This window comes from Sapajus apella, unplaced genomic scaffold (assembly GCF_009761245.1).
Source record: "Sapajus apella isolate SASKATOON/1434 unplaced genomic scaffold, GSC_monkey_1.0 scaffold2, whole genome shotgun sequence".
In the NCBI taxonomy this organism is placed as follows: Eukaryota; Metazoa; Chordata; class Mammalia; order Primates; family Cebidae; genus Sapajus; species Sapajus apella.
The window spans coordinates 52,846,559-52,860,236 of record NW_022436942.1 but is presented as its reverse complement, the minus strand read 5'-3'; the positions used below and the strand labels follow the sequence as shown (position 1 = coordinate 52,860,236).

The window sequence follows — 13,678 nt, the reverse complement described above, 5'->3', positions numbered from 1 at the left end:
TACTGTTACATATCACATCGGTGAATCCTACAATCATAATGTTGAGCAGAAGCAGCTTGACAGAAAAGAACATATACTGACTAATTCCATTTAGATAGAGTTAGAAAAACCCAAACAGTCAAAACTGTCATGTTAGATATTTGGAGAAGAGAACAGCAGTAGTGATTAGGAAGGGCCAGGAGAGGGTTTCTATTTTTTGACGTGGGTGGTAGTTTCAGGATATGCTCACTTGGTGCTAATTCATCCAGCAGTACTTGTAATTTAGTTTCCTTTCTGTGGGTATATACAAATTGAGCATCCCTAATCCAAAAATTCAAAGTGCTCCAAAATCTGAAACTTTTTTGAGCGCTCACAAGGTGCCACAAGTGGAAGATTCCACACCTGATCTCGTGATAACATGTCACAGTCAAAACCCACTAAAAGCTTTGATTCGTGCACAAAATTAATTACATAAAATCCCCTTCAGGCTATGCATATAAGGTGTGTATGAAACAAATAGTGTTTAAACTTGAGTCTTGTTGCCAAAATATTTCATTATGTATATGCAAATATTCCAAAATCCAAAGAAAGTCCAAAATCTGGAATACTTTTGGTTCTAAGCATTTTGGATAAGGGCTATTCAATCTGTGACATTTTTTCAAAACCTTGTAAAATCACAAATTTTGTATATACTTTTTAATAAAACCTTTGAAATTTAGGCATAACATGTAGGACATGCTTAACTTTTGTTAATATTAAGTGTACAGCTCAATGACTATTCACATTAAATATATACTGACATAGCCACCGCCTATATCAAGATATAAAATATTGCAAGGTCCTGAAAAGTACTCCCATTATCCCTTTTGAGACAATGGCCACCCCATCTTCACCCAGAGTTAATCACTCTATCGTCTTCCATCACCATTTATGAATTTGCCTGTTCTTGGATTTCATATAAATAGAATCATCCAGTCTGTACTTTAGATTTTTAAGGTCAATATAAGGTCTGTGACATTTATTCCTGTTGCAACTACAAGTTCTTCATTCTTATTACTATGTATTGTAGAATGAACATACTACAAAAAAATTGCATACAATAAAAAGAATGAATTACCTATACACAGTACAGTGTGGATGAACTTCAAAAACATGCTAAGTAAAAGAAGCCAGTGACGAAAGACCACATATTGTATGGTCCCATTTATATGAAATGTCTAAAAGATGGGAGCAATAGACCCCAGGGACTCCAAAAGTGGGAAAGGAGAGCGGGAGGGAAGGAAGCAAGGGCTGAAAAACTCCCTATTGGGTATTATGTTCATTGTCTGCGTGATGAGATCAATAGAAGCCCAAACCTCTGCATCATGCAACATACCCTTGTAGCAAACCTGCACACATACCCAAGAATTAAAAGTAACAACAAGAATATATGTAATGTCCAAAATGGGCAAATTTATATAGACATATTGTAGATTACTAGTTGGCTAAAGCAGGGGTGGGGGAAATAAAGAGTGACTGCCAATGAGGTCAAGGTTTCTTCAGGAGGGATGAAAATGTTCTAAAATTAGATTGTGGCAATGGTTGCTTGATTCTGTAAGTATACCTAAAACCATTGCATTGTATACTTTAAACAAGTGAGCTTTATGGTAATATAAATTATATTTTGGCTAGGCACAGTGGCTCATGACTGTAATCCCTGCACTTTGGGAGGCCAAGGAGTAGGACTGCTTGAGCCTAGGAGTTGGAGACCAGCCTGGGCAACACGGTGAGATCCCCATCGCTGCCAAACAAAACAAAAAAACAAAAAGTCAAACGCTGAGCATGGTGGCCACCACTATAGAGTCCCAGTTAAGGCAGGAGGATGGCATGAGCCTGGGAGGTCGAAGCTGCAGTGAGCCATGATTGTGCCACTGCACTCCAGCCTGGGCAACAGAGCAAGACCCTGTCTCAAAAATTATGTTCCAGTAGAGCTGATAAGAATTGCCACAGATTTGAAATGTATACGTTTGACAAAGAAAGGCCTCTTTATATATCACTTCTTTTGGAGTTAAAGTCAAGCATTCTCACCTTTTGGGACCGTGTAGACCAGGGTCAATCGGTCCTACAGTGCCCCTCCCCCACACCCTGTTGGGCACTCTCAAATCCCCAGGTGAGGAAGTGCCCTTCAGGCAGAGTGGGATAAAGATGCCAAGATGCTGGGGACAGGCCTGGCTCCCTGGGAGAAGGGGCTCATTCACAAAATTACAAGACAGGGGTGGCGAGGAGGCAGGTCAGAGATCCACAAAATCCTCTTCATTCTGGGACTGTTTCTGGAGGACTGACCCTATCACTTCTGAACCTTATCAGCTAAGTGACTCTTCCCTACCCTCCAAAGCTGTTCTCAATTCTAATAAATATTAATTTGGACCTGGCATTCCCAGTTTGTAAGGAATAGAAAGCTAGAATTTCTCTTCTGGTCTGCTGCACATTGGTTATCAGAATGTACAAGCCTGCCTAACAAGCACCAAAGGATTAAAACCTAATCTCCTTCAGGTTGCACCCACAGGGAGGATCACAGAGCAAGAGCCAGCCCTCAAGAGGCCCTCAAACACAGCTGTCCAGCCAGCTGCTAAGGTTAGGCCAGAGGCCTCTCAACTGCTGGTGTGCATGATATCTTGGTGGTGGGGTTGGGGGAAGCACTGGGCAGGGGCTGGCTGGGGTCATCAGGCCTCTGCAAAGTATCTCCAGCAGGGATTCTTAACTCTTACTGAGCTCTTCAACTCTGCTCTTATTACTGAAGATCCTCTCCTTTTCCCCTTGAGCTATTCATTGTTTGCTGGCTGATTTTTCAATTCTCCTCCATATTTGATGCAATTAAAGTAAATGCTCTGTGCAGGCACCCCCTTAGCAATACTCAGACACCAGTTTATGAGAAGCTTTGAACATAGTTACAAAATTCCTCCCCACAAAGAGCTGGATATGCTGTTTCTAAGCCAATAAATATCGTTTTATAAAAAGAAGCTGGTGATTCATTCTGGGTAATTGTCAAAGAATGAATCCCAAATGTCTCCCATTGAGTGTTGAGCCAATACTTCACTACTGTCAGACGCTTTGTTTTGCCAAAAGCGAGCACCCTTACTCTATAATCACAAACACCGGGGATGGGCCTTCTGATAAGGAGTGCTGCCAAAAGTTCAAATGTCTCTTCAAGAGCTGGCAACAGCTCGCTGCTGGTGCTGTGCTCAAGCATTAAGACAGCATAGACGCAGCTTGTACCAAGGAAATTTTACTCTGAAATTATCTCCCAAGAGCAAGTGTAGAAGCATTTTATTAGTGGATCAGTTGTGTGTGTATGTGTGTGAGTGCGTACGTGTGTGAGAGCATTTCTAACTTTCACAGCTGCTCTAGAGCTGGAACATTTCCCCCATGTGACACTTTAACACGATTATAAAGACAGAAAAATAGTTTATTTACAGATGTTTGTGGGGGAAAGGTTTCCGTTTTCTTTTTAGCACAAGTCAGCTGCTGCTGAGGTAAGGACAGAAATGCCTTTTTGAAAAGTACCCTGGAATGCAGAGTGTTAAAGAGATGCCATTTGTTCCATCTGAGGAGCTCCAAATGCTCCTCTAAGAGTGACTCATTAATCGTCCCCTACTCCTGTGAGGCAGGGAGCGTCCTCTGGGCCCCTACTTTAGGGATGAAAACCAAATTAAATCAAAGGAAGATGAATGTCACTAGATGGATCTGCAGCAGGATTGCTTCTCCAGCCCAGAGCAGAACTAGTACGCACGGCAATTTCAAATTAAATTCCTTCCAGTCTCACAGTGTTCTCGGATTCAATGTGACAACAGGCGATTCCCCTCCAATGATGGCCAACCCACGTTAGGAGTGGCAGAGACGACTACAGACTTTCCCATCATTAGAATGAGGAGTTGTGACCACTCAGGGAGAAACAAACCCACATCAACAACTTAAAGTCATTTCTAAAATAAACAGGAGCTGCTCATCCAAACCATTTGCAAGTGAAGGTAAGATTTATAAGATACCATGTTTATGGCATAACTTAGAATTCCATGAAAATAGATTTTCTAGAAATGTAAGGTTGAACATATATTTAACCATACTTATGAAACGAACATTTTTGTAGATAAAAATGGTCACCTATTGGCAATTTCATATGACTCAGCCTAAGAGAAATGCTAGCATTATAGCTACAAATTTTATGAAAAATTATGAATATGTTCTGAATATTGTGATAACAAAAATCTGAAAACACGATAACTCATCACACAGAAACTCTGAAATATCTTATTCCTGAAATCACCCTATCTGCTGAAACTACTATGTGAAAACAGAATTCTGTTCCATGTGCTGTCCCAGTAGCCACACTCCAATATTGCTCTCCCTCTGTCAATATCATATTTTCCCTCAGCGCTTCTCACTGACGCCCCAAGGCTGGAAACTGATGAAAACAAAATCTTGTTTCTCAGGGCTGGAGGGCTAACCTTGCCGAGTCCTTCAGCACAGGAGTTCACCAGCACATTGGAAGGGGCTGTCAGAACGTCCTTCACAGGCTGGTCTAATCACACAGAAGATTCTGGACACCAAGGGCAAGGCTTACAGGATGCTGGAAACCAGAGAAAATGCCATAGGGCTCCTGCTTCTCTCCTGTTTACTTGAAATTAACCATTGGGCCACTAGCAGGCTCCCTCTGCGGACTATTAGTGATAACCCCCGAGACTGTCTTTCCTCCTGAGGGAGTTGGGCCGCCATGAATGTGTGGGAAACTGTGAAGTCCTGAACACTTAGGACTCGAGAGTGATCTGGTTGGGTTGGAGTTGTCAGAGCCCGGATGCCTAAGAGAGGCCTCCCTATGGATGAAGGTAACTCTCATCTTCATGGACTGCTGGCCAAAAAGAGGGTTAAAGTCGAAGTAGGGAAGCATTTTGATAAACTCACAGACAGGAGATTTGCCATGGGATTGTAAGAGAAGTTACCCTTTTGAATTTGACATCAGAGAATGTAACTACCAGGATTCTCCTACATCGGGCCCAGCTCTCTAGCCAGGCTGCCTCGGAGGTTAGGAGCATAGGCTGAAAGCCTAGATCTGGGGAAGGTATCCCTCAGCCCCTGCGCAGGGCCACAGTCTCTAGAGCTCTTCTTTTTTCATCTGCCATCTGCCTTCAGCCTTGAGGCATCAGTGAGAGGAGCTCTGTGACTCTGGCCAAGTTTCTTAGCCTCCCTGGGCCTCAGAATGGGGCCGATAGTATTCACCTCATGGAGCAGTAAAGAAGCCCCAAAGAGCTACTGGTAAAAGCCCTACAACAGTGCCCAGTACACGAGAGGCATTGTACCTGTTAAATGAATAAAGACATTCACATTACAACAGACCTTTAGCAATTGTCCAGTCCCTTTAGAGTCACAGATGACACACTTGACCATAAGGATTGGTAACCTTACTACTTAACACCCTTTGGGACATTCCTATGAGTTTTAAATATCTTTTGAATCGCAAATTTGTTAGCAGTGACCACTTCTGCATTAGCACACATCTGTTCAGAGTAACACTTGGCAACAACGTTGGTTAAACAACTTTTCTACCTCTCAAAACCTTGCAGCTCAGAACTAGAAGCATCATCTGTAGAGAAAATTTCCTGCCCAACACCTGTCCCACACATTCGCCACCACTCCACAGCAGGGTGCAGGTGCAATAACTCAGTCCAGCAAAAGGTCACGCCAGGGTGTGAGAGGAAGAAGGCTGGACCCCAGAGAAGCCACCCTGCCACAGTCCCAGGGGGCGAGTATGCCCCACTCCCTGAACATGCAGGTGCACATGCCCCAGATCCTGTTGGGACCAGAGCAAAGCACAGTCCCCTTCATAGCGCACACAGAATGACATCCAGTGAACGAAGCACACCGCGAGGGTTTAATTACAGGGGAGAAAGACTCCTCTGGCTTCATGTGTAAAGACATGCTTAACCCTTTGTCTGCACAGGGTGGAATGACTGGAGCAGAAATGCCCTCTCCTCTGCGTTCAACGGATAGAGCATGGGGGTAAGAAAAGCCCTTGCCTCCCAGGGTTTTTGCGGACATTAATTGAGCTAATGCGCGTGAGCAGTGCCAGGCACTGGCTGCCATGGTTATCGTTATGGAAAGCAATTCCACAGTGCTGGGGGTTGCCAAGGGTGTCAGCCAGTAGGTGATGGTTCCTTGCCAGCAATGCACGGCTCTGGGGGCTGCATCTAGTCCATGAGATGCTATATTTATGTCGTGCCCTCACATCCCCTCTAGAAACCTGTTCGTCAAATGTGCTCAGAGTAAATCATTCAGAGGAGACCAGCTACACTCTATTTGCCCTAAGGACAGACAAGGAAAGAAGAAACAGGCTGGCTCTCCTACAGCAGGGACTTTGTTTAGATAGGAGGAACTGGCTGTCACTATAGATTAACTTTAAAACCTAACTAATTTGGACTAATTGGAGGGAGGTGAGTCTGATTAACTTAAAACTCCGAATTAGACCCTATTTTTAAATGAAATATTTTTTTGCTTTTAAGCACATACAGTGACTCAAACTAGGGGTACTTTACTAAATGAATACAAGTGATAATTAGCATCTTGTCTCTTTGGAGTGAAATGCTAGTGCTCAATGAGAAAATTTTCCTTTAACGAAAAGGGTAAAAGCAAACTTCAGCCCAGCCCTGTCAAATTACTCCCAAATTTTGAGTCTGTGGAGGCACTGCTTAATCAAGTATAGATGTAAGTGGCTGGGGGTGGTGGGGGATGCTTTTCTCCAAGCAGCCTTTAAAAAACAGGGCTTTTGAGATGGTCCAGGCATAGAGAACACGGAGCCCAATGACCTCCTGTTTCCTTCAGGCTCTCTGGTTTGTTTGCCTTATGGCTTAGCTTTTTAAATATAAGGAGAATCCTTTAAGCCCTCATGTCCTAGGCTTGTCATTTATTACCACCATGCAGCAACACTGGGGTATGAGGCCAATAAATCATTTGGACGGGAAGTGACTACAGGCCGGATTAATTTCATTATCATCCTTAAGCAGATAGGTGTCTAGCATGGCCGATGTCTGCAGTGAAGAGTGATGTTCTCTCTCTCCTGGCAGGCCTTCCCCTTGCCTTGTAGACAGCTGTGGTGGTTCTTCATTCTCCCTGCTGGAGAGACTTGCCCTGCCTTCTATTAATGGCAGTGAGTAGCCCCATCCCCTGCCTCTGGGGCCCACTCCATGCCCCACAGTGGCCGAGGGATGGAGAGAAGCCTGGCAGGGGAGGCAGCGCTGAGCAAGAAAAGAACTTCAGTCAACAGCAGCTGAGGAGGGCCCTGGAGGCTGTGTCTCCTCTGAACTTGCCAAGACAAGCCTGCCACCCAAACACAGGGAGAGGTGCTGGCCTGCAGGTCTGGACCCCTGAACTGATGCCACGATAGGCACTTCTCTAAGCACTTCCACCCAGCAGGGCAGCACCTCTGACTCTGACCTCCTCCTGGTCATTACCTTCCCTCTGGGGCTGTGTTTTTCCAAACATGGCCAAAGATGCCCCTTATTCCTGAGCCCAAAAATACATGCTTTTAGAAAACTCCCTGGGAATTTTTACAAACTCCAAAAGCTAAGAACGATGGCCCTTGGCAAGATGCTTCCAGGATTGGCTAGTCTGAGCTGTAGGAGAGTCAGCACAGGGGCAAGTCGCTAGCCTGCAGCTTTCTCTGTTAGACTCCCTCCAGCAATGCTGCAGGGGCAGCACCTCCTTAGTCATCACCCAAAGTAACCACTTCCAAACTGGGTGACCACTCAGCCAAAAAGCCCAAGGATGGGTGTTCTCTGTCCCTGGCCACTGTCCAAGCAGCTCTGCTTGGGAACAGTCACTTCTTCCTGGGCAAGGGGAGAATCTGGCAGAGTCCTGGGTTCTTCCTGGTGCAGACCTGTCTCCCTGGGACTGTACAGCCGTGAAAAACAGGAGGCGCCTAACCTCCCAGTGTGCTGGGACGCTGCTGCTCCTCCTGTCTTCTCCATCCGTAGGAAAGCACCTGCATCCAGGCATCTGCACAGCCATCCGCGACCAACATCCTTGACCCTACCCTCGTCCCACTATCCCTCCCATCCATGTGACTTATAGTGTCCTCCTGACCATCTCATTCTATTTGCGTGTCTCTGTGTCTGTCCAGAGTCACTGCATTATTGTTGGACAGCACCAATCCTCACCAGAAATCCACAGCTTCAAATGGGGCTCCCTATTGCCAGGTTTGCACCCCTTCTATCTACACCCATCCCATACACAGCCCCAATCATTTTCTGAAACACAAAACTCCCTTCAGGCCCTCCCATGGCTGCCCACTATTCTTGGGATAAGACTCAGAACTCCTGAAGAGGATGCCCCTGTCTGTGTGATCTGCACCTACGCTGCTTGTCTTTCTGCCCCTACTTCTTGTAAGAAGCCGCAGCATGGCTGGTTCAGCCACAGACCCTACAGCCAACTATCCAGGTCCAAATCTGGCCCTGCCACTGACTAGCTATTACCAGACCTCCCTGAGCCTCACCATACCCATCTATAAAGTGGGGTTAATAATAGTACCTAACTCATAGGACTCCTATAGGATAGAATGGGGAGAAATACTGAAACCACCATTGCAAAACTGTAACAGTGAAAGACATCTGAAAGGTGAACAGTAAAAGAGATTTGCCCTAACCAACTCCATCTTGCTTCTAACCTCCAGGCTGTCCTTGCTCATTCCTGGGCATAGGCTGAACTAACTTCGGGAGGAACTTATAGTTTATGGTTTAAAACAAAGACAAAGACAGCCCTTTCCCAAAACCTCCTTCTTGCCTGGGGACTAGACTGCCTATGTAGGACTAACAAATTAGCCACAAGATTAGAAATTATGGTTTAGGAGTCATGCAGCTGGAAGCTACAAGATTCTGACTCTCCCCAAATTGCTCCTGGGAATAAAATCACTACTGTAAAACCTAAGACCAGTGCTTGAGATATTTTGCAGACCCTGCTTTTTTTTTTTTTTTTTTTTTTTGAGAAAGTCTCGTGTGTGTGTGTGTGTGTGTGTGTGTGTGTGTTTGAGATGGAGTCTCGCTCTGTTGCCCAGGCTGGAGTGCCATGGCTCCATCTCGGCTCACTGCAACCTCCATCTCCTGGGTTCAAGCAATTCTCCTGCCTCAGCCTCCCAAGTAGCTGGGATTATAGGTGTGCATCACCATGCTTGGCTGATTTTTTGTACTTTTAGTAGAGAGAGGGTTTTACCATGTTGGCCAGGCTAGTCTCAAACTCCTGACCTCAGATGATCTGCCTACCTCGGCCTCCCAAAGTACTGGGATTACAGGTGTGAGCCACGGTGCCCAGCCCAGACCCTGCTCTTGATGGATCAGCTGGCACCACCCAGATCAATAAACTGGCTCATCGGATCTTGTGGCGCTCACCCCAGGAACTGACTCAGTGCAAGAAAACAGCTTTGACTTCCCTATGATTTCATCTTTGATCTGACCAATCAGCACTCCTGGCTGACTGGCTTCCCCCAACCCACCAGGTTTCCCTTAAAAACTCCGATTCCTGAATGCCCAGGGAGACTGATTTGAGTAATAATAAAACTCCCATCTCCTGCACAGCTGAATTACTTTATCTCAATTCCCGTCTTGATAAATCAGCTCTGTCTAGGCGATGGGCAAGGTGAACCCATCGGGCAGTTACATTGCAGGGACATGTGGAACTAGCACCTGGTGTGGTGGAAGTAGTCCGTAAGCACTGGCTACCATCAGCTGTCACTGCCCTCCTTCCCCCTCGCCACTGCCCCTCTCAAGTTGTGGCTGACATGCATGCTCTCCCTTCCCTGCTGTATGTGCCTGTACCCTAGCCCAGTCAGCTAAATTCTCATTCTTCAGGTCTCAGCTCAGTAAAAACCAACCCCAGGAAGTATCTTGGAGTCTCCAAGCCACATAGCACTCTTACACGTAAGGTGTTGCCTCTTTGTCTCTCCCTCCTTTTCTGCACCCCTTCCGGGGGCTGCAGGCTCTGTGAGAGTAGGGACCTGGTCTTCGCTCCTCTCCTGTGCAGCCTCAGCTCTTAACAGAGTGGATATTCAGCAAAGATTCAGATAATACTGCTAAACAAATGAACCCCAGTATCCCAGTGTGTTCAGGAACCTTCCCTGCCTTCTCTGTCTTGTTATGTGCAGGATTCTCTGGCACTCAGATCTCTGAGAAGTCACGTGCACCCCTCACCGCCCTCGGCACTCACCCAGTATGTGGGTTAAGAGGCCAAAGGAAGTATCGCTCAATATTGCAAACAAACAGGAAATTTAGAACTTCTTCAGAAAGAAAGGACCTGCACAAAAGGTTACAAGGTCTACTGTGAATGCTGTGGAGGGAAGCTTTGGACTTCCAGGGCTTTGTTTAGCATCAATACACTCGAACCCAGTGGAGGCTAAAGGATAACTCTTCTCTGGTTTTTCTAGACACATGCTGAACCTCGGGGTGAAGAGAGTTTGGGAGATAGGAAAATCGTAGCCTTCCGAGAAGGGAATCCATGACAAGTACACTGTGAGAGCCCTTCATGGGCTTGTCTGCACAAGCAACTAAAGAAAACTTCACCCCCAGACACAACTGATCTGCAAGTTATTCCACGAAATGGACAGGAGTCCCGCTGTTTTAAAAGAATGTCCATGGTACTAGGATTGGGGATGAGGAAGGGGACATGGGGTTCAAGTCTTGCTCTTACCTCATAGTGGCCAATGGTGTTGAGCTTGGTGATTCCATCTTCAAGAATCACAGAGGAACTGTCGATGTCCAGGAGTTCTTTCTGTCGTGTGCCCACTTGAAGCTCTGAAAAAGGCAGGGAGCATTTTGTTCCTTTTTAGAGAGCTTTAAAATGCTACCACTTTACTTTCACAAGTTTACCAATAAATAAAACTTGAATAAAGTGGTAAATCTTTGTTTGAAAGTGCGGAGACGGATCAGCCAGACTGGTAGCTCAAGTTCTGAGTTCTGGTTTTTTTTTTTTCGCTTGTTTAGGGCACTGACGTTTCAAACCACTTTTTCCCTGAAGCTTGTGCTCTGAGGCTAAGCCTGGAAGTGAAGTCACTTAAGACAAAATAATGCATTCTCTGAGGGACTATCTTCAACAAAACTTTCAGAGGCAATTTGTTTTCTTTTGAGGCAAATTTGTATATTCTTACACCTGTGTGTCCTGTTCACAAACAGGGCATGATATGAACCATCTCTGTAGGCTCCTGTTGGGGGTGGAAGGGGGAGGCATCAGTGTGTGAAGGTCCTGGCACCACAGGGTGACTCTTTGGCCAAGGTTGCCAACCTGTGCCTAAGTCAGAATGTGGCGCACAAATGTGAATTTTTCTTTTCTTTTTTTTTTTTTTGGAAACTGCATGGTGTTATTATTTTAGTGTCAACTCGGTGCTAACATTTAAAGATTAAAAATTGCACATGGTCTGGACACAGTGGCTGAGGCCTGTAATCCCAATACATTGGGAGGCTGAGGAAGGAGGACTACTTGAGGCTAGGAGTTCGAGACCAGCCTGGGCAACATAGTGAGACCCTGCCTCTATAAAAATTTTTTAAAAGTTTTTTTAAGTTGCATATAAAAAACTGGATATCTGATTTCTTTAAAAATGGAACAGTCTAGTAACACAGTCCACAGGCCACATGGCAACACTGAAACAAATGGCCCTATCCCCTTGGATGGCAAGTCCTTTCCCATTAAGCCAAGCTCCACTGCTTTCCATAGTCCCAGGTGGCTGACACCCCTTAGGGATTTTCTGCCCCTTTGGACATCTGAGTTTTTGAGCCTCTGCCGTAAGAGGTCCCAGCATAGCTGCTTCTGGTGTTGGATTTCTTTTTTGTTTGTCTTTGGAGATAGGATCTCCCTCCGTTGCCCAGGCTGGAGTACAGTGGTGCAATCTGGGCTCACTGCAACCTCTGCCTCCTGGGTTCAAGTGATTCTCCTGCCTCAGCCTTCCTAGTAGCTGGGACTACAGGTGCAAACCACCATGCCTGGCTAGTTTTTTTATTTGTAGTAGAGATGGGGTTTCACCATGTTGGCCATGCTAGTCTCGAACTTCTGACTTCAGGTGATCCGCCTGCCTTGGCCTCCTGAAGTGCTGGGTTTACAGGCCAAGTGTGAGCTACCACATCCAGACTACCCAGAGGTAGTCTAGGAAATGAGCAGGCACGCAAAAGCCTGACACGGCCGACAGGCTGTGTCCCCAGTTACCATCGTACTACCGCATGAGGCCACCTGCTTGCTTGGCTCCTTGCCTTCCTATTTCAGGAGGCAGGGGACACCCAAACTCAGGAAAAGAGTGAGGATGCTATTACCTGCTCATCAGTGGCAGGACCAGGACTGCTGGGCAGGGTGTGCCCATGTCCTGTGTAGTGAGAGCCACACATTTGCAAGATGTATGCTCAGGGCAAGGAAGGTGGCAGTCTGGGGTTGGGTCATGGTTTACCAGCTGAGGCTGCCCCTGTGATCCTGTATCTAACCAAATGAGCTAAAATAGTCTTCAGGCGGCCCAACAGTCACCCAAGAAAGGAAGCAGAAGAGAGGTGCCTTAGTAGCCCTGCTTTCTTTAAAGCCATATCACCAAGTTGCCCCATATTTGCACAGACTCAAACTTCCAAGACCCTGCCTCAAGGCTTTCTCAATGGCCTTTTAGCAGGCGGCTGGACTGGGAGGGCCAAGTGGGAGGATTTTAATTGCCTGCTTAGTTGAGGCCTATCCCTGTATGGGGGGGGTAAACCTTGTTACACTGTCTGTCACCACCATGATTTTATTCTTCTTTTCTGTCCCATTATCTGCTATAAAATCCCACGACAGTCTCCTGGGAAGACTGCATGGAGCTCAACTTTAAAATGTTGATGAACATTTGAGTGAAGTGGGGCCCTGTTAGCTTGCTCACGCATATGCTCTCCTTTACTGTATACCAATAGAGCCTGAAAATGAATTCATAGCAGATGCTGCTGCACGCTGGGGGAGGATGGAGCATATACTTAATACAGGATGCGATTAGCAGGGAAGATGACCTTTCTAGCAGGCTGGAGTTAACACCCAGAGTCTGAGCCACCCACTAATGACACGCTCAGTATCACAACAAACAAATCAAATGCCAGTGTGAAATGCAACACACACAGAGGGCACCAAGTTGACACCTTCCTGTACTTCTTGATGCAAGGTGATTTCGTGTGGTCTTGGGGTCTGCAGTCTCATGAATCTGATTTACAGACATCATATTTTTTAAAAATGGCATCTCTGAAGGATTGTGCTTCCTTCGAAGAATCAGGATGCCCTTGAGAGAGCAAAGCAGTCTCTTGGACCCTAGACATACCCTCCAGGAACAACCTGGCTGTGTAAGCGTCACTAAACAGAAGCTGGTGGGGGCAGGGAGTGAGGGCAGGCAGGGAGGGACACTCATCAGGCCTGCGACCACATCGCTCTGCACTGCCTTACCAAGACCAATTTCATTCAGCTGAAGTCCATAAGGAGAGCCGTTTTTGCTTAAGAATGCTTGGAAAATCTTTTCTTTGGCTTGGCCTATGGTGTCACAGTCGAGAACATTGACTGAAATATTCCGACAGACATCTGCACTCTCATTTTCCGGGATTTTTTCAAAGACGACGTTTAATGCCTGCAAGAATACAAACAGATTTCCAAGTCTATTAGATAATTGCAATCTGAAAGGCACTTCATAAAAGACACAAACCTC

General features: G+C 46.0%; 1 protein-coding gene across 2 annotated transcripts in view; it reads right to left on the bottom strand.

Moving 5' to 3' along the window:
- PLXNC1 (plexin C1) overlaps window positions 1–13,678 on the bottom strand; it is a 158,709-nt gene that overhangs the window by 15,252 nt on the left and 129,779 nt on the right. For both annotated transcript variants that reach the window (XM_032297975.1, XM_032297982.1), the window contains exons 22-23: window positions 13,423–13,600; window positions 10,684–10,787 (exon numbers count right to left, since the gene is read on the bottom strand). In XM_032297975.1, the coding sequence (XP_032153866.1) occupies window positions 10,684–10,787; window positions 13,423–13,600 (282 nt within the window). The remainder of the gene's footprint in view (window positions 1–10,683; window positions 10,788–13,422; window positions 13,601–13,678) is intronic.